At 46.0% G+C, this 21,375-nt stretch overlaps 1 protein-coding gene and 1 long non-coding RNA gene across 2 annotated transcripts in view; one reads left to right on the forward strand and one right to left on the reverse strand.

Annotated features, from left to right (window-relative positions):
- Positions 1-21,375, forward strand: part of Pde6a (phosphodiesterase 6A) — a 77,100-nt gene that overhangs the window by 15,671 nt on the left and 40,054 nt on the right. Inside the window, 3 exon segments of the mRNA NM_001107386.2 lie at positions 645-785; positions 10,201-10,275; positions 17,733-17,797. Coding sequence (NP_001100856.1) covers positions 645-785; positions 10,201-10,275; positions 17,733-17,797 — 281 coding nt within the window.
- LOC147999826 (uncharacterized) lies at positions 7,550-14,552 on the reverse strand. Its single transcript, XR_015642576.1, has 2 exons — positions 14,137-14,552; positions 7,550-10,534 (listed from the first exon to the last, which is right to left on the reverse strand). It is a non-coding gene; the product is annotated as an uncharacterized LOC147999826 (long non-coding RNA).

Below are 21,375 nucleotides of genomic sequence, written 5' to 3' on the forward strand. Positions count from 1 at the left end.
TTGAACTCACAGCCTGTACATATAAGGCAAGCACTTAGCTATGGACCTATATTCCTAAACCTTGTGCTTACTTATTAATAACATAACGAGTAAAATAAAGAAAGAATTAGACCCGATGTAGGTCAGCTGATCACTTCGTGGCTTTAAGCCTCAGTTTCCCACCTATAAAATGGGGCTAATGACCCCATCTGTTTCTCTAGATCAATGGTCCTCAACCTTTCTGATGCTGCAACATTTTAATACAGGTCCTCATGCTGTGGTGACCCCTAACTGTAATATAGGTTTCATTACTACGTCACAACTGTAATTTTGCTATTGTTATGTGTCATACTATAAATATCTGTGTTTTCCTATGGTATTAGGTGACCCCGTGAAAAGGTCATTGGACCCACAAAGGGGTTACAACCCTCAAGCTGAGAACCACTGTTCTGGATTCTTATGAGACTTAAATAGATTAAATAGAAAACTTTGCAGGATTGTTATTTTCTACGTAAGAAACCTCTAATTTGTACCTCAAAAACTCTTGCTTGTGGGGTCAGGGGTTTTAAGGGTGGGATCGGAAGAGAGGAGGGAAAGGGGCTGTAATCGGGACATAAAGTCAATAAAAAATAAATTTATTTTTTTACTTTTACAAATGTCTTCAGATATTGCTGTGGTCTGGAAGCAAGGTCTTCGAAGAGCTCACGGATATAGAGAGGCAGTTCCACAAGGCCCTGTATACGGTCCGAGCTTTTCTCAACTGTGACAGATACTCTGTAGGACTCTTAGACATGACCAAACAGAAGGTAAGAAAACTTCAAGGATAGGGCCTTTCTACGGAACACGTGGTGACCGAATGCAGTCTGGTCAATAATTCAACTAGCTCAGGACACAGTCTGGGTGAATTTGGATGGCTGTGAAGGGTTTTACCTAATGGGCAGGGAGATAGCTGAGTCAGGAACATGCTTGCCTGAAGCCACGAAGACCTGAGTTTACCCCTAGAACTGATATTAAAGGCAAGTGCCAGACATAGCACAGGTGTAGAGGTCAGAGGACAACTTTTGGAAGTCAGTTCTCTCCTTCCACTATGGGTTCTGGGGATTGAATTCAGGTCATTGGGGTCACACGGGCAAGTGATTTTACCCAAGTCTGAATCCAGGTCCTCTGCTGTGTCATAAACGTCTCCGAGTCCAAGCTTTCTTTCTTTCTTTCTTTCTTTCTTTTTTTTTTTCCGGAACTGGGGACCGAACCCAGGACCTTGTGCTTCCTAGGCAAGTGTTCTACCACTGAGCTAAATCCCCAACCCCCAAGCCTTCTTTATCTTAGAAGTGTGTTTGGAGCATGGCGGTGCACACCTTTAATTCCAGCACTCTGGAGGTAGAGGCAAGTGGATCTCTGTGAGTTCAAGGACAGCCTGCCTGGTCTACAGAGAGCGTTCCAGGACAGGCAGGGCTACACAAAGAAACCCTGTCTCAACCTCTCCCCAGCAGGGCAGAAGTGTGCTTTGGTGAATAGAAATCCGAGTCATGTAAGAAATCAGTTTTTCTTATGGCTGCTGACTTCTGTGCCCTAAGAAAAAATCTTTTCTAGCCTCTAGGGTCAGAAAAATACTTTACTTATGCCAATTCATGTTAAGTTTTATTTTTGTGGATTTTACATGTAGCTCTAGACAGTGTAACAAAAACTTTCATTTATAGCATGATGCAAGATAAATATTACTACTCCACATGGACAACCAACGAACCGATTATCTCATCTGAAAAAGACTCATTGCATTGGCTTATTTCTCTCGGTTACTCTATGGCCACACTTAATTTCAGTATGTTTATATGTATCTTGGCACACACTTGAGAAAAGATCTCTGGGTTTGGTGTTTTATGTTAAGAGTTCTTCACTGTGCGTTACATTTCGTGTCCGTTCTCCCCACTCAGGGGCTTCAGCTTGAATACTTCTTCTCTTACATTTTTGGGGGTTGAAAGAGCGTACCCCTAAACAGGGAACGTGTCTCTCGCGCCAATTGTGGGATGGGGTGCCCCCAAGAACCACGAGTAGCCATTCTTGATGTATAAGCACGAGGTAGCTTTTATTAACGAGATCCCGGGTCTTAGCGGGATCCCGGGTCGACACATATCTCACACAGGAGACAGAGGAATCGACCCCGAGCTTCCAAACTCGGGGGTTTATATAGGGGAGGTAAGGGGCATTCGCGCGGTTACACATGATTGGTCAATTCAAATGGTGCACAGTTACTTTCGGCGCGAAATGACATCAGCAAGGAGTATGTGTTATCTAGCAGCTCGGCAGGCAGGTAGGGTGGCTCATCTCACTCAGGGGGGTGAAGGAAGGGGAGGGTGTCCTTGGGGAAGGAAGGATGGTCAGTGTCCTTGGGGCTGATAGCTGGTTTGGCAAGTCCTATCTCTGGCTCTCCCTCAGGCACGTCCGGCCCTGCACATCCAGACTCTGACAATGAGCAACCTTTATGAAACTCTAGTTCTACATTCCCCACTTCTTTTTTTTTTGTTAATAGTTCTAATCCTAGAACTTCATGGAGAACTCAGCTTCATCTAGCATAACAGCTTGGTATTGTTGTCTTAACATGAGGATTCTAATCTGGACACTATCCAAGCTTATCCACCAAGGTCATGACTAGCTTTTAGAACTTCTAAGCTTATACAGACTGTGATCCCTGAGGCACAGTCCCAAGAAGTGTTAAGAGTAATAACATGCAATGTTACATCATTTGTAATGGAAATCAAACCTATCCCACACCTATCTTGATAGAACCCAGGACAAACATGACTGAATTTCCCTCTAGGTCCCAGCTCTCAGCCCCAACAGCTAGTACTCGGCTGGTGAGGGCTAAGAATTGACAGCTGTCAGGGTGGTCAGCAGCACCAGGTACGGTCCTTTCCAGCGAGGCTCGAGTGTCTGGGCTCAGTGTAGCTGCAACCTGGAACTGATGGGATGTCTCAGGGGTCTCCGGGGCATAGGCTGCTGTCAGCTGTGAGCAGATTTCTTTCTGTATCACCTGTAGGTCTTTTAGCCTGGCACACAAATCATTATTACTATGGCACTATGACATGTTGGTTCAGTAACATCATCTAATACAGTCGGGGGGGGGGGCTGAGCCCCCATATAAGATCTCAAAGGGGGTAAGGCTGAATCTGGAAGGGGTATTTCTTGCTCTGAAGAGAGCAAGAGGGAAGGAGTGTCACCCAGTCTGCGCCAGTCTCCATGGTTAATTTGGTCAGGGTCTCTTTTAGAGTTCTATTTATTTACTCTACCTGTCCTGAACTTTGAGGTCTGTAAATACAATGTAATTTCCAATCGACCTCTAAATACTTGGCCACACCCTGGCTTACCTTGGCAACGAAAGTAGGGCCGTTGTCTGACCAGATTACCTTGGGCATTCCAAATCGGGGGAAGATTTCTTCCAATATCTTCTTGATGATTGCAGAGGCCGTCTCTCGTTTGGTGAGGAAAGCTTCTATCTATTCCTGAAAAAGTATCTACAAGCACTAGGAGATACTTGTGATTATATTTTTCTGGTTTTATCTCAGTGAAGTTCACTTCGACTTTTCACCAAACTCTCTAGGTCTCTTTGCCCTGTTTGCTTGCTAAGCATTCACTTATTGACATACCTTATACTTTCTACTGCCTCTCTGGCTAAAATCTTAAAGTCTATTACATACACTTTAACTACTTGGACAAACTTCTTATCTCCTAAATGAGTCCATTTCTGTATTTGGCAAAGTGAGTCTTTTCTTTGTTCCCTGGGAAGTATAGCTTTCCCCTCAAGTGTGCCATTGTCCTTTATCTTTTAAGCAATTTGGGCCTTTTCTAAGTGAGGCCATCCCTTAGTCCGATCCTAGTTCTCAGTGGCTGTCTCTTGCAGGTCTGCAACCAGGATGGGCTCCTGCATAACCATTTTTTGAGCCACTTGATCTGCTTCGTTATTGCCCCATGTCACTGAATCTCTTCCCTCCTGATATCCTGAGCAATGAATAGTACTCACAGTTGTTGGCTTCATCAGGGCATCCAAGAGATGGCAAAGGCATCTGCAGCGCTGATGTACTGGGGGGTTGAGCCATCCCAGATGACATTGTGTTGTCCACCATGGCAGCACCCACTTGTCTCTGACCTTCATTCATGAAGAGAACTGTTCCTGTCTGTGGACAAGGTCCTCGGCTTTCAGCAGGGGTCAATCAGCCAGTCGCAGAGGTCTTTCCTCCACCCATGGGCTTCTGCCAGTACTTGACACTCGTGCTGTGGTGGCTCCAGGTCCGGATTGGGCAGCAAGGTGACCAGATTGTCCCCAACCGGTGGAGAATCTAGTCCATGGCAGCTGACCAGTGGTCCCATCTTTTGGGACACTCTATTCAAAGGCAGAACATCAGCCACTCTATCACAGTTTAAGTCCTGGATTGGGTGATAATTGTTAGTGCCCGGCTGGCAGGAGTGATGTGTTCCAGGCAGATCAGGACTAAGTCACACATCTCCCAGCATCAGGTACTGGTGCACTGAGACAGGTCTTAAGCTCCACATACACAGTCTGCAGATATGCATACACATGGCCTCACCCAGCCATTTCAGCCCACGCAAGCCATTTTGGAGAGCAATTTTCTCATGAGCAAGGGATAGGGGCAGTCAGGGATGACTATGAACTAGTGGGTGGGTTACCCGGCCCACGCCAAGGTCCACTGTTCTTTGGGCAGTCCATAAGTATTGTTCGTTGCCAGTAGTCCCTTGCACTCAAGGTCTTTGGATATTGGCCCACTGGGGGGCATAGGAGGACAGAGCATTGGGTCCCTGTATCCACACTTCCCTTCTATCTCTGTACATAGCCAGCACTCTAGGACCAAGAAGCTCTCCAGTGGCCCCTCTTGTTCTTTCTTGGGCAGTCCCTGACCCAGTGTCCTTTTTCTTTGCATTAGGCACACTGATCTTTAGCCAGGAATTCTCTTCTGTTGCCAGGTACTATCTTCCTAGGTTCCCTAACTACTGTGGCCAGTATATGTTCCTCTCTTGTCTTCTATCTCTCTTTAGCTCTCTAACTTCCTCTTCTTTTTGTCTCTTTTCTTCCCTAGCTTCCTGCTCTTTTTATCCTCTTTCTTTCTTTCTTTCTTTCTTTCTTTCTTTCTTTCTTTCTTTTTCAGTCTCTCTGCATCTTCTTCTACAGCTATTAGGTGCTGTCCACTTTTCTGCACAGACCCTGAACCACGCATCAACTTACTTTCTCTGCAACTTACAATAACTCTCTCAGTGACTTAGCTTAACCCTTCAAATTTCTGTAACTTTCTCTTCATATCTTTTCCTTATCTTAGCCAGATTGGTGGGGCATTTTCCAGCCCCTCAGAGACCCACCCTTGGAGCCTGGCGGCAGACCTGGCACTCCTTACCTTCAGGTGTCTGAAGAGAGCAGGCAGAAGTGAGGGCCTTCTATCCGTGTCTGGAACATTTTTTTTCTGGCCTCTAGTAGGATTCCGTCTTTCCTCGGTGGTAAAGAAGACCTGTAACAGTTACTAACAAGCATCTCAAATGGGATGGTGAGAAAACAAGAGAATCTTGAGAATAGAGGTCTACTGAAGAGGGCAAACAGCATTTATCTCTCTTCAGTGTCAGCTCCGTTGCTTTGCCTCTCAAGAGAACCAGCCTCCAAATGACACTAGGCTTTTAGTAACAACTAATAACAAAAGGATGGAGAAATGGTTAGAACCTGGTTGCTAGATGCCAGGTGGCTGACAAAAGAATCGTAACCAGTTCACCTGGGGCTATCAGGACCTCAGTAGTAGCCCTTTACCAAACTGTCTCACTGGGTTTAAAGGGCCCAAGGAAAAGAAAACATTAATCCTGACCTTGGGCACTGCCAAGTAATTTAGTGCTGGAGACTGACTCCTCCCTTGGAATAAAGACAGCAGATAAGGCAGGCTTCCTTAAAGAACTTTTCTAAATGAGCACTCTCCTACTGTGAGCAAATGTCAGAAATTCCTTATAGCCCCACCTAGCTCTCAGCCTTTTTAGATCATTCTTCCTGTAGCATTTCTAACACAGCCTGTCCCCCCTTTATAGCCTGTTAACAGCATTTCTGATCTTTTAGGCAGCTACGCACTAAGTGTCATACCGGCTGAAACTCCGCCTTTAAGATTCTTTGCTCCCGAGCAAAATTTAAATCCTTTTCCAGTTTATTACAGCTGTCCACCGTGAGATTCCCAGAGATCGCGAACCAAGGTGTAGTAATTCACTAAGAAATCTCTCTATAGTGTTTCTTTTTACCTTAAGCCTTTTCCTTTTAAACAGCTTTTGAAGAGCCAGAAAAATTGGGTGAGACTTGAGAAGTCCCCATGCTCGCTGCAGCAGCTCCGCAGCTAATTTCGCTCCCCCCTACTGTGTGCTGCGAGCACAAGCACAGATAAAACACTATTTTAAAAATTAACTTTGGCTATCAACCAACACACCGCCACTAGAGCGGGGTCCATAAGATTAAGTTTCTTACTCACTAAGCATTAAGGGGACCAAGTAAAACTCTTCGACGAACAAAGCAAAACATGATTTCAAACACAGTCGTCAGTCCAAAGTCAAACACGAAACAAAAGCCAAAAAAGATACTCGACAATACCACAGAAAACAAACCAGACAAGCAAGACTAAAACAAAGCATCCTATAACCAATTTCCACAGATGCCTGGTACCTTCAGTACCTGGCCCAAATTGCAGCTTAACCTTAGCTGCTTCTGGGATACCAAACACAGAAACAGAATACAGACAACAGACACTAACACATCTAAGCACACTTGTCCGTGCCTATACTTAAATAGGCAGCCGAACGCGACCTCCAAAGTCACAGTCAGATCTTTTTGACTGTCCGTTGCCGGGTCCTCCCGACAAAATTCGGCTTGTGGAACGTCTCTCACGCGTCCCAGAGCCTGCGCAATTGGGGCGTCCCCCGGTGCGCTTTCTAAAAAGGAAAAAAAAAAAAAAAAGAAAGAAAAAGACTATTCGGAGTAGGAAACCCTTCTACTCACAGGCGCCTGTCCGGAGCGGGAAACCCTTCCGCTCAAGTACACTCAAATACGGGGCAGGAAACCCATCTGCCCAAGTGTACTGTCTGTCCGGGGCGGGAAACCCTTCTGCCCGAGTGCACTCAAATACGGGGCAGGAAACCCATCTGCCCAAATATACTGTCTGTCCGGGGTGGGAAACCCTTCCGCCCGAGTGCACTCAAATGCAGGGCAGGAAACCCATCTGCCCAAATGTACTCGAAAACGGGGTGCACTCAAATTCGGGGTGGGAAGCCCTTCCACCCGAGCACACCCAACTTAAACCTTAGACCATGGCACAATACACAGTACGAGAAGCACAACGTACACACACACACATACATACACATACACAGCGGCCGCTTTCAACACTCACACCAATGTACCTCCAAGTGGCATTCGGGGTTCCAGGGGGTCACGCTCTGATCCTGGACGAGCCCCCAAATGAAAGAGCGTACCCCTAAACGGGGAACGTGTCTCTCGCTCCAATTGTGGGGTGGGGTGCCCCCAAGAACCACGAGTAGCCATTCTTGATGTATAAGCACGAGGTAGCTTTTATTAACGAGATCCCGGGTCTTAGCGGGATCCCGGGTCGACACATATCTCACACAGGAGACAGAGGAATCGACCCCGAGCTTCCAAACTCGGGGGTTTATATAGGGGAGGTAAGGGGCATTCGCGCGGTTACACATGATTGGTCAATTCAAATGGTGCACAGTTACTTTCGGCGCGAAATGACATCAGCAAGGAGTATGTGTTATCTAGCAGCTCGGCAGGCAGGTAGGGTGGCTCATCTCACTCAGGGGGGTGAAGGAAGGGGAGGGTGTCCTTGGGGAAGGAAGGATGGTCAGTGTCCTTGGGGCTGATAGCTGGTTTGGCAAGTCCTATCTCTGGCTCTCCCTCAGGCACGTCCGGCCCTGCACATCCAGACTCTGACAATGAGCAACCTTTATGAAACTCTAGTTCTGCACATTCGGGCTCTGACAATGAGTAACCTTTATGAAACTCTAGTTCTACAGTGGTGAGCCTAGCCTTTAATGGCTGAGCCATCTCTCCAGCCCTGAGTATTTCTTCTCATGCTGGGCAGTAACGAAGTTCTTGCTTACCTTCTTCATGAAACATTAAGTTCTAGGGCAGCGGTTCTCAACCTTCCTAACGCTGTGACCCTTTAATACAGTTTCTCAGGCCGTGTTGAGCCCCGTCCCAAGCATAAAATTATTTTGTGGCTACTTCATAACTGTAATTTTCCTACTGCACTAAATCATAATGTAAATATCTTTTTGAGACAGAGGGTTGCCAAAGGGGTCAACGACCCACAGGTTGAGAAACGCTGTTGTAGGGCCTGTGCGGTATTATGTGCACCATAAACATGTAGCAAACAGAACATGGGGCTCCGCTAGGTCCCCAGTTCACATTCCCACCCAGAACGACATCTCCTTTCTATTGTCAGAAGTCCAGAAAAAGTTCCCAACTGGATGGAAGGCCAAGGGTGTGGAGTGTGAACTTCCTGTGAACTCCCTTCTGCTTGACCCCGGGGCAACATTAGCATAAGCAAACATCATGATAAGCATGCTCAAAGGCACAAAGGAGAGGGTGGCATCTACACACAGCAGGTCACTGTTTGTCCCTGAGTATTAACAGCTCAGTGATCAGAGGGAGCCCTGGAGGAGGAAGGCCTCCTCTGAAGGCAGAGACTTTGACCTAACACAGCTTTGCATCTCTGCAAAGAACCACCAACCAAGAAGCCACAGGCAGAAGCCTGGGTAGCCCTGGTGGCTTCTCCTCATGAGCCTCCTTTCTGGGCTCTTCCTCTCTTTCCTCTTCCTTGCTTTCTTGAGACAAGGTCTCCTGGATCCTAGGCTAGTCTTGAACTTGGTCAAAGATGAGCTTGAATGTCTGATCTTCCCGTTTCTATCCCCTAAGCACTTGGGACTCCGGGAGCCTCATCCCCATCTCTTTCTTCTGTCTTCTGCTTATGTCCTGGGCCATGGCAAAAAGAAAAACTCAAAATAAAATAAGTTTAGTTGGAATGACTCCATGAATCAGGGGGTGCCCAGACAGCAAGCCATCCAGGGCTCTGCTCTGCAGTGTGGGCAGAGAGCTGGTCTAGATGGAATAGAATAAAGCTCATGCACAACTCGATTAGCTACAGTTACACATTTGTCTGATTTAGGTGTGATCTGATCAGCTGGCTGTCTGGGATTGACTAGAATTTAATTTGTCATAAAAACATGTCTTTTAGGTTAGAGCTGGGATGGAGCCCAGAGCCTTGCACAGGCTAATCAAATGCTTTAGCTCTGCTAAACCTTGTTTTGGGGGGACATGTATTGTAGCCGTAGTACAAAGTCAGGCTGAGGTGTATCCCGTGCTTATGGCGATAAATAGCTTCTAGGGTCCTTTGAAAAGTTTTTTTTTTCATAACACGTCACCAGGTAAAAGCAGTATTTCTGCACTTGACAGGGGGATAATGTAATGCATTTTGAGATCTCACATTTTCTCTACTGCTACTGTTTCTGATTAGCAGAGACAAAACTGCAGTATGATTGTATACCTGTAGCACCACCACCACCACCACCACCACCACCACCACCACCACCACCACCAACCCCATCATCTTCTTCTTCTTCTTCTTCTTCTTCTTCTTCTTCTTCTTCTTCTTCTTCTTCTTCTTCTTCTTCTTCTTCTTCTTCTTCTTCTTCTTCTTCTTCTTCTTCTTCCAGACCCTACTTCAAAAAAACTTCTTGTGTGTTCGTTGGTTGTGTGTATTTACATGTGGTTGTGTGTGTGCACGTGCCACCATGTTTAAAGTCAGAGGACATCTGCTTTGGGTGTCTGTCCCCTCCTTCCAGGTTGACTGATAGGGTCTCTTTACTGTTTGCGGTTCCATGAGACAAGCTAGCCGGCTAGACAGTATAGGGAATCCTCCTGCCTCCACCTCCTGCTTTGCACCAAGAGCATTGACATTACAGACACCGTGCTCCTGTGCCCCACTTTACCTGAAGTCTAGAATTCTAACGTGGGTCTTCACACTTGCAAAGCAAGCACTTTTACCTACTGGACCACTTCCTTATCCTCAAGCCCTCGTTTTCCCACGTCATGTTCTACAACACCAGGGCTACCCACATTTTGGCTGATTTGACAGATGTGTTTATCAATGTTTTCTTTTTTTTTTTTTTAACCCCTAGGAATTTTTTGATGTGTGGCCAGTTCTGATGGGCGAGGCCCCAGCCTACTCTGGTCCCAGGACTCCAGATGGAAGGGTAAGTTTCTTTGAGGTCTTCTCCATATGCCAGGCTTGGCAGACTTGCTCAAGAACTTTAATTTACCGTGCATATTTATCTTCACTGTATTAGGCTCTTTCTCCTGTGTTGTGGTAATTCTTCACAACTTCCGGATCCTGTCACTTGCAAAAGCTCAAAATCTTGCTGGAGTCTCAGAGGGACCCAGAGGAGTAGATGATGCAGAGAGGCAGACAGGGAGGAGCCTGTTGATGTCCCACAGCTGGCTCAAGGGTCTCCCCTGGTAGGACATTAGAACCAGTTTAGAACTAGAAAGAGGCTTCAAATCTAATCTACAACATTCAAATTATAGGTAGAGCCCAGTCCCAACTACTTGATAAGTTTGTTGACTGTGTTTATTTACTTGTTTCTTTCTACTTACAAAAAACTGGACTGGTTTATAGTCATAGTCCTTTTTTTCCATAGAGGGTTCTCAGTTTATTTTGAAAAGATAGAAAGTTAGTTGGATGGGACCCAGCAGCCACAGGATAAATCTGACTGAAGCTGGGTAACAGTTACATCGTTAGAGAGTGGCGTGATCTGCCGAGTTAGCCACAGTCTGCATCACTCAGGGCTCTTATGCACTCCTGGCTAGGTACTCCTGCTTGCTTCCCATGCCCTATAGCACAGGGTCCCAGGATGTCATATAACCAGGTTGTACCTGCAGAAGCTGTGGCTGCTCCAAAGAGGGAAAGGAAGAGAAAGTCAACAGTGGCTGAACGCTCGGATCAGCACACTGCTGTTGTGAGCCAGGGAGTCAGAGCGGTGGCACTGACCACACTCCTGTCAGATGGCGATTCAGTGGGGGGCTTCCCTGAAACAAGTGATGATATGTTTCTTCTAGAACATTAAGAGAAAACACAGGAGGAGTCCTGCACAAATCCACAGATATCTCAAAGAAACCTAGCCAGGCTAGTCAGCCTTGTGTTGTTCATTTATGAATGGAAAACATCAATAATAACAACAAAACTCAAATACCAGAGCAGGTATAGCGTCTCGTTCCTGAAATCCTAGCAATGGGGAGACTGAGACAGGAGATCATTGTAAGGTCAAGTCTACCCTGGGCTACATGGAGAATTCTGGGCTAGCCTGGACTATAGTGTAAGGCTCTGTCTCAAAACAACCAAAGCCAAAATGGCAAGGCAAGCATAATGGCTTAGCTACCTACAGAAGAGCCTGAGGCAGGGTGAATCATAAACTCAAGGTTGCCTGGGTTACAGGAAAGTTGAAGGCTATTTGAGCAACATAGTGAAATCGTGCTTTAAAATATAAGGTAAAATGAGGGCTGGAGATGTAACTCGATGGTAGAGTGCTTACCTAGCGTGTGTGAAGTGAGGTTCAATTCCTAGACAGGAAAGAAAAGGGGGAGGGGGAAGAAGGAGGAGGAGGAGGAGAAGGAGGAGAAGGAGGAGAAGGAGGAGAAGGAGGGGAGAGAGAGAGAGAGAGAGAGAGAGAGAGAGAGAGAGAGAGAGAGAACAAGAACATGGTTGGATCTGTTTAGTTCTGGGGACAATGTGGTTGGTCCCATTATAACTGGACCAAGTGTGTCTGATGTGCAGGTATAATCAGAAGTGTTAGAATTGGTTAAAACAGCCTGTAATAGAGAACACAGATCTGAACAACTGAGTCATGCGCTGAGGTCATCTTCAGTTCGAAAGTCATTCCAGAGAGCAAAGGAATAGACACTAATTGGGCAAGACCATCCCAGACTCAGGCAATTACTGCTTTGGAGTCAAAGATGAACGGAAGGCTTGGAAGCAGAGCCTGTGGAGGTTCCAGCCATCTATGGAACTCTGGATATATTGAGAAGTGTTCACCACCAAGGCACAGGAGACAGTTCTCCAGGAAACAAAATACGGGCAAATCTTAGTTCACCAAGACCATCCACTGGCTGTTGTCCTCAAACTCATCACCAACGCTAAACCTAGGCCTCCGCTCAGCCACGAGGGAAACACTCACAGATGTGATCAGACCGAGACACGGAGTCACAGGATTGGCCAGGATTGGTCAAGGCCCTGGGTTCGGTCCCCAGCTCCGGAAAAAAAAAAAAAGATAAAAAAAGAGTGGGTGTCCCGGCTGAGGTGGCTTGGTGGGGAAAGGTGACTGAGGTAAAGTCTGAGGGCTGGAGTTTGATTTCTACTACTCATTCTGTAAGAGGAAAGACTGTGCTTCCATTGTTTCCCCTGCAGGGTCTCTTTATGCATCCCTGTCCTGGGACTCTCTATGCAGACCAGGCTATGGCCTTGAAATTGCAGGGGTCTGTCTGTCTGTCTGTCTCCGCCTCCCGAGTACTATAGTTAATAGAATACTACACCCCACTCAAAACTGTTTCTAAAACAGAATGTGGGTGGAGTAGGAAGATGGGACACACACACACACACACACACACACACACACACACAAAAGAATCCGAGGCAAAAAAAAAAAAGGGTTGGGGATTTAGCTCAGTGGTAGAGAGCGCTAGCCTAGCAGGGGCAAGGCCCTGGGTTCGGTCCCCAGCTCTGAAAAGAAAAAAAAAAAAAAAAAAAAAAAAAGAATCCGAGGAAGATGGGACACTGAGTCCTGACAATGTGGGCTGGGGACATTTCCAGAAGCCCCTCCCTCATCTGTCACACCGAGCTAAGCCAGCCTATCCACAAGCGCTGGCTTCCGGTTGACAGGTGGCAGGCAGGCGCTCCAATATAAAAGCAGAGCTGGCCCGGTTGTACCTCACTGTCTGCTGGGCACTGTACCTGAACTGTTTTTTGTTTGTTTGTTTGTTTTTTGTTTTGTTTTGTTTGTTTGTTTTTTGGTGGTGTGTGGTTTGAACCCAGAGCCTCATGCCTACCAGCAAGTGTTTTTATCACTTCCTCAGCCGTTTCTATGTTTTTAAAAAAAAACTGCTTTTATTTTGAGACAGGTTGCCGAAGCTGGCCTTGAACTTGCGTCTTAGTCTAGGAGGCCCTTGAACTCACGATGCTCTTGTCTCAGCCTCCCAAGCAGCTGGAATTACAGACCTGCACCAACAGGCCCGCTGTCAGTTATTCTTTTTTGAATATGTCTACGAAGGAGTTATTTTTCCCCCCCATCGGACAGACAGTTGAAGAGATTAAGATCTGGAAAGGCCAAATGATTTGTGCAAATTTAAAACCAGGATACGGGGTTGGGGATTTAGCTCAGTGGTAGAGCGCTTGCCTAGCAAGCAGAAGGCCCTGGGTTCGGTCCCCAGCTCCGAAAAAAAGAAAAAAGAAAAAAAAAAAAAAAACCAGGATACTTCTCTCTCTGGCAACTAGCTTCACAAATGTGCCTTCCCACGGCTCTTCCGATATGACTCACACTTTGTTGGCTGCATTCGAATACACTTTTAAAATACAGCTTTAGACTTTAACCACCCCTCCCTCGATCTGAGGTCTGAGGCCCTCTAACAGCCAACTGTATTTCATTTCACCTCCTGCAGAAAGCAAAACAGCGTGTGTGTGTTGAAATTAGGAAAAAGCTGCACAGGTTAATTAATTAGGCTTCATGGAAAAAACCGAGACAAACCGCTGGCCTTCAGGCTGCCATCTTTCTAGGTCTTGCTATTCGACCCTCACTGGATTCTTTCAAAGACCCTGGTGGCACAGAGTCTGCTTTCAGCAGAAGGTAACAGAGGTGCCCTTGATGGCTCTGGTTTGGTTTCCCGGAGTCTGAAGTCATACATGAATGTGGCCTTGAAGGTCACACAATAGCTGCAGTGTATCTAGCAAACGCTCCATTTGCCCGCAGCACACTGATTCTATTCTGCTGCTTTTTCTGGGAGCAAATTGATTTTCCCGTAGGCTTCAGGAGAAAAAAACAAAAACAAAAACAAGCCAACACACTCACCAAACCCATTAGACACCATAGGGACTTTTCGGAAGAGTCCCCTGGCAGCTGCTCTTGGCACCACACGGTCAGCCATGCTGGCAACGGCCCTGGCCAGATGCTCGCCGATAGACTCCACAGCCTCTGTTGCTCAGCTGAGGTGTTTGAGCACCTTTTCTTCTCTTGTCTTTTATTATTTATTTATTTTTTAAAGATGAGGTCTTACTCTATAGCCCAGGCTAGCTTAGAACCTTCCATGTAGCCCAGGCTGGCTTCAAACTTGTAGTGACCCTCCTGTCTGTTTCCCGACTGCTGGCCATTACGAATGTGACTACTATACTGAGGTGACCCAGAGTCTCTTAACACAGCTCAGGGAAGCCTGGAGCACAGTCTTGCTGCCTCAGTCACTGAAAATGCTAGATTTACAGGCACGAGCCACTTTGCCCAGGTGTTTTATAGTATAGTATAGTAGTGTTTTATAGTTTTAACTTACAATGGGTTTATGGGGCGGTAACCCCACTGTACATGGAGCAGATGTGTGTGGTATTTGTTTACTCGCTTTCCCAGTGATAGACCTGATCTTGTGGGGCATGCTCCAGTTCTTCCGGGTTGTAGAGAATAGCTCCTTTCAGGTGTGCCTTGCCCTGAGCGATTCCCTGTTATAAGCAGTTGGCTCTGTTTTAAGTGCAAATGCTGATGAAGAATGATTGAGTAAGTAAACAGCCACCATCTGCCCAGTACCAACCATGAGGCAGACTTATAGCTCATTTATGCGAAGGAAATATGACCCCCTCCGAATGTGTCAACCTGTATAAGAAACCTATGGATATGTGCATCAAAACTGTATTAGAGTCCAGACCTCACATGTCTTTAATCCTAACACTCTGAAAGCAGAGGCAGAGGCAGAGGAGGCAGAGGGCCAGCTCAGTCTACGAAGTGAGTTCCAGGCTAGCCAAAACTATATAGTGAGACCCTGTCTCAAAAAGCCCCCCCCCCCAAAATGCAAAAGTATATAAGGAAAACAGGCTTGTGAGTCCACTGAACTCATTAAACCAATGAATGAATGAATGAATGAATGAATGAATGAATGAATGAATGATAAAACTCTGTTCTTGGTTCATATAAAATAAGGGACACCTAACGCTGAGCACCATGGCATTCTCCAGCCCTTCGTCAGAGCATCCCGTGCATGAGTCACAGGATCAATGGGTACTGAGCTCTCAGCTCTTCTATACACACGCACACACACATGCACGCACGGGGTGGGGAGAGAGAGAGAGAGAGAGGAGGGGAGGAGAGGAGAGGGATACACTGTTGTGTGACGTGTAAAGAATAACCTGAAAATTAATATTTGTATCTAAGATTTGATTGAAAGAAAAAAACCTGGAACTGCCAAAAGCCACAAACACCCAGGTAGTAATTGGTGAATTCAAGCCAATGAAATTTGACATAGTTGTGAATTTGTTGTTTTTCGATAAATTCTGATATGGTAGAAGGACATAGGCATGTCAATTTATGTTTCTGACATAAATGACTCACAGTAGGCCTGGAGTCGTTGCATGACTTTTTCAAGTAACGTGGCTGAGACTTATGGACGTGACATGCATCCTTGAGAACACGACTAGAGGGTGGATACATCATCGCCACATGTGGAAATGCCAGGTCAGAGATTATGTGCAGTTTGGTCCTACAGACATCCTGCTAACTCTCCACCTGCAACATAAGTTGGAAGCAGGATGGGGCATCAATAGCATTGCAGTCATAGGTAGGATGGGCTATCAATACAATTTCTTTTCTGTGCTAAATATTGAGACCGGCACGAGATCTGTAGAATGGGAGATTCCCATGCACGGTAGACCTGACAGAGGCCTTTGTCTATAGCTCTCTCCTTGTCAGGTGGAGAGTGAGAACCTTCTGTAGCTTTTCCACGGAAGGCAGATTCAAGATCCAGGTTCTTGAGCCAGGTGGTGGTGCCTGCCTGTAATGCTAGCATTTGGGAGGTCGAGGCAGGAGGATCAGAAGCTTAAGGTCAACCTAGGCTACAGGTCAAGTCTGAGGCTACCTAGGAAAGACTACATAGAATCTTTTCTCAAAAAAAAAAAAAATAGCCAACAGAGTTGGTGAGCTAGCTAAGCAGGTCGTGGTGCACGTCTCTGAGCTTGGAGACCTGAGTTTGATCACTGGGTCTCACCTCATGAGAAGAAAGAATTAAATCCTATGAGTTGTCCTCTGATCTTTCTACCTTCACTGTGATGTGTGCACATGAATGTACACACATACACCTAGTAACTTATGCACACACTCCAAATAAATTACACTCACACACATATATGTATATAATACGATACAATGCAATACAAGTATAACCCATGTGCTAGAGAAGTCTCAGTGTTTACTTCCTGTGCAACCATGATGGGGAGGGTGGGCAGAGTGATAAGAAACTCCTTTGGGCTTGCTGGCTGGACCACTCTTCCTAAAAGGCGTACAAGAGGAAGACACTGAGCATCCTCTAGTGGCCTTCCCACATCCACAGAGGCTCACGCACCTGCCAGCACAGACATGCGCACACAGCACCCTCCAAACAAACAAATCATCCAGACTCCTGTATTTTAGTTAATCATCTCACTTTAAATCTTATTTATTTATTTATTTATTTATTTATTTATTTATTTATTTATTTATTTAATGTATAGGAGGACACTGTCTGTGTTCAGACACACCAGAAGAGGGCATCGGATCCCATTACAGATGATCGTGAGCCACCATGTGGCTGCTGGGAATTGAACTCAGGACCTCTGGAAGAGCAATCAGTACTCTTAACCACTGAGCCATCTCTCCAGCCCAATCACATCATTTTTTTTTCAAATAAAAAGAGGTTTTACAGCTGAGGGAGAGACCCAAGTGTGGAGTTGATGCTTCTTAATGAATGCATGTAGATGCCTGTTTCAAGTAAATGCTACTGTTTCAGTAACAGCAGTCTGGTGGTCATTATCTGAGTAGCTGCATCCCAGGCAATAGAGAGAGCGACACTGGAGTTCCATTTTGAGCATCTTCCCTAATTCATACAGCTACAAGGTCTCTGAGCTAGCCAGGACCCAGGCTCTGGTGCTGGCTCATTGTCTTGCTACACAGTAGTCCTTCCCTCTCCTGCACCTCAGTTCTTGTCTGTGAGGCAGCTGCTAAGCTGCCCATCATGGTTAGGCATGAAGAGGACCTGATAAGGTAATGGAATTTTCTGCGGAGACCAAGAGGAATGGTCTGTCAGATGGTTCTGCCGAGGTCTGTGACCTTCTGTGACCCTCTTTGAGGATTGCTAAGAGCAGTGAGCACTGAAGGCGGCAGAGCTGTCCTTAGAGGGATCAAGCTTGGCATCCCTGAAAAAACTAACAATACAAAATAAAAAACCAGAGAGACCACAGTGGAGGCCCAGGTGCAGCGCCATGCCTTAGGCATGGGTAAACTCCTTGTGTCCTTTTTCTTGTTTTGAAAAAACAAACAAACAAACAAACAAACAAAAAAGAAAGAAAAGGAAAGGAAAAGGAAGGACCAGACTAGTTCCACGGTGCACTTCTGCTGAAGCTCTGCCCTCACTGTGTACAATTTTCCTCTTTTGCCAGGAAATTAACTTTTACAAGGTCATTGACTACATCCTGCATGGCAAAGAAGACATCAAAGTAATCCCGTAAGTATCATCTCCAGACCTGAAAAATCTTCAGGCTTACTTCCGACACCGTCTTATTTCCAACACCTTCAGTCTGTGGCTCCTGAACCATAAACCGCTGTGTTCTCTGTTAGAGGCAGAGAGCAGGGGGAACCATGAGACTCGCAAGGTGGTGGAACCAGGTCCCCAAAGGGGAAGAGCTTGATCAATGATACCAATGTATCAATGGGGTCCCAGACCCATAGGCAGTGTTAAGAGACAATGACTGCCCCTGTCGCTAATAAGAAAAGAGACTATGGTCTCAAATAGAGGCTTTTCGAGCACTCTGTGGAGCAAGAAGCTGGGAAAGAAAGAGACTCGCCCCAGGGAACACCAACCGGGCAGAGACATCACAGCCGCCCTTGGGGATAGGCCTGAGCTGCTTTGGTCAGTAGAGTGTTCCAGATGTTTTCTTTGAAGTCTTCTTATCTCCCAGGATCCCTCCCTGTTCCTTGAGCCACACCCAGAACTCCACCAGCGACAGACCCACTTTCTCAGTTTAATTGCAGGCGCCTTAAACTGCAATTAGGCTCCATGAGAGGGCCACACCTGTGGCCCCCACTGCCCGCTTCCTGCAGAGCCAGAGAGCTGAAGGGATTTGCTGCCCTAATCCACAAACAGTAGCGATAACCGGAAATGCTGACTCAGTCTTAGTCCCCAGGTCAAATCCTAAATACTCCTTTTGCCATTCGGAGAAACGGTTGCCGGATCTGCCTTTTACTAGTTGGGGGTGAGAAATTATTCCACATTTCCCCTGTTGCTGAGCTCTCTATTCCGGTGCTTTCCGGCTGGTGTAAATACCGTTTCTGGGGCTGACGACTGGGCTCAGTGGTTAACAGCAGTGGCTGCTCTTCCAGAGGACTTGGATTCAATTTATAGCACCCACATGGCACATCTCTAGCTCCATGGCCTTAAAGCACACCAGACACACACACACGGTGTACACACACACACGGTGTACACACACACACACACACCCCACACACCCATGCCTGAGTGCTGGAATTACAGGTGTGTAGCACCACATCTGGATCTGAGTTTTCCTGAGCACAAACGTTTTTCTTCTTTAATTTTTCAATGTACTTTTCCTTTTAAACTCCTTTCTTTTTTCCTTCCCCTCTCTTTAAAAAAAAACAAAAACAAAACAAAAAACAAAAACAAAACAAAACAAAAAAAAAACAAAACAAAAAAGGGTCACGTATAACCCAGACTGGCCTGGAACTTGCTATATTAGCAGAAGCTGGCCTTCAACTCCTGATCCTCCTGCCTCTACCTCGAAAGTGCTGGATTACAGACATGAGCCACCCCTCCTAGATTCTAACCCTTTTCCTAGCTTCACATTCATTAAAACTCATTGTCTGCTTTCACATTTTCTCGTCAAAACTTTCCTCAGGTTTTTTTTTGCATGTGTGTATGCGTATGTGTGTATACATGTTCACGTGTATGTGAATGCACATGAGTGTGTGCATGTAGAGAGTTTGATGCTGAGTGTCATCTTGATCTCTCATTTGAACCCAGAGTTTGCCAGCTTGCTCTGGGAAATCCAGTTTCCACCTACCACTGTAGCCACTAGCCAGTACTTCACCCACTGAGTGATCTCCCCAGCCCCGCCCCCAGAGTTTTATTAATGCAGCAAATCTCACCAGGCTCAGATATCAACAGCTTCCCCCTAACCCTTCCCCGTGTCACCTGTTTAGGCTTGTTGAAAGCCTTCTGTTTCTAATACGAACTTTCGATTCAGTCAAGATAGGCTGGGCTATCACAGTCTTGAGACTTATGGTGCAGCCCCACCACTCATCCACAGCCAATTGGGGTGTGTGGTTGGGACCCTCTTACAAGGGTTATCATTAGGCAGGGCCCAAAACGGATAAAACAGCCTCCATTTTGATTTTTGCAAGACTCACTAATACTGTTATAGGGAAGAGAATCAACTAGATAGTCTAGCTAGATGACAAAGGTTATCAGGCTGACTAAGAGAGACCTGGTCTCTGTGGACACCTATATGTGTGGCATATACTTACACACACACACACACACACACACACACACACACACACACACACATTTCAAAAGTGAAGTCTTAAAAAAATAACATATTCAGCTGGGCGATGGTGCTATACACATTTAATCGCAACACTTGGGAGGCAGAGGCAGGTGGCTCTCTGAGCGTTTAAAACCAACCTGATCTACGGAGCTAGTTTTAGGACAGCCAAGACTACTCAGAGAAACCCTGTTTCAAATCCCACCATCTTACCCCAAATTAAAAAAAAACAAAAACAAAAACAAACCATGGACTGGAGAGATGGCTCAGTGGTTAAGAGCGCTGACTGCTCTTCCAGAGGTCCTGAGTTCAAATCCCAGCAACCACACGGTGGCTCACAACCATCTGATACCCATTTCTGGTGTGTCTGAAGACAGCTACAGTGTATACAGTGTACTTACATATAATAAATAAGTAAATCTTTAAAAAAAAAAACATAGCCAGCTTCTCCCATATTCTACTGACCACACAGGTAGAAATAGCTGAGCATGCGTAGGTCACTTGTTTATTATAAAGTGTAAAAAAAAGTCACAGTATAAAATGAGATGTTTATGGCATAGGATAACTGCATCCCATCCAATCTACAGAGAAATCTAAACCAGTGAAAAAGGAGCATTACAGGAAAGTAAGAGAAAGACACGAGTAGAACGTCTGCAAAGGCAACCATACAGCAAACACACTGAGATAAGGAAGACCACAGTGATGGTCTTCTCAGGCCCTACAGAGGGCTGTGATTCAGGAGTTTGAACTCGCTAAGTATTGGCAGGGCCATGGAACAAAGGAAATGGTAGCATACCACCGCTGGGATATACACTGGGACTACTTTAGAAACTGGAAAGTTAGACATCTTTCTACTCAGTATTTCCAAGGCAGGCTCTGCAACCCACAGAACTGAGTTAGCAGTGCTCTCTCATGTGATCTTGAAGCTGGAAAGGAGGCAGAAGGTGACCAGCAGCCTGTGAATGGATAGATTGTGCTACTGTGGCAAGAAGAAAGTTGCAGGCATGAGAAATAAGCCAAACAAAATAATGAGTATTGAATAATTCCTTCTAAAGGAAGTTGAAACAGGCTGGTCAGGTTGTGAGGTGGTAGAAAGCTGAAGAAAAGCAACGTGATTACACTAGAGTGATGGTTCTCCCGGGTTAGGGAGAAGGCTGTGATCGACAGGGGTTAGGGCTTCCATGCTCTCGACTGGTGTGGGGTTTCTGAAATGTTCGATTTCCTCTGTGTGTGTGTGTGTGTGTGTGTGTGTGTGTGTGTGTGTGTGTGTCCTTGTGTGTATATGCATGTGTGTACACATGAGTGCATTTGCACATTCTGAGGCCAGAGGACATCGAGTGACCTTCTCTGTCACTGTTTGAACATATAGCTAGGCTGGAGGCTAGCAAGCCCCAGTCACCCTCCTATCCCTATGCCTCACTCTTCAGTGGTAAGAGGTGTGTGCAGCCATACTCAGCCTCTCACATGGGTTCTGGGGATCTGAACTCGGGTCTTCATGATTATACAACAAACACTCTTA

The sequence above is a fragment of the Rattus norvegicus genome, chromosome 18 (genome assembly GCF_021556685.1).
Source record: "Rattus norvegicus strain SHRSP/BbbUtx chromosome 18, alternate assembly SHRSP_T2T, whole genome shotgun sequence".
Classification (NCBI taxonomy): domain Eukaryota; kingdom Metazoa; phylum Chordata; class Mammalia; order Rodentia; family Muridae; genus Rattus; species Rattus norvegicus.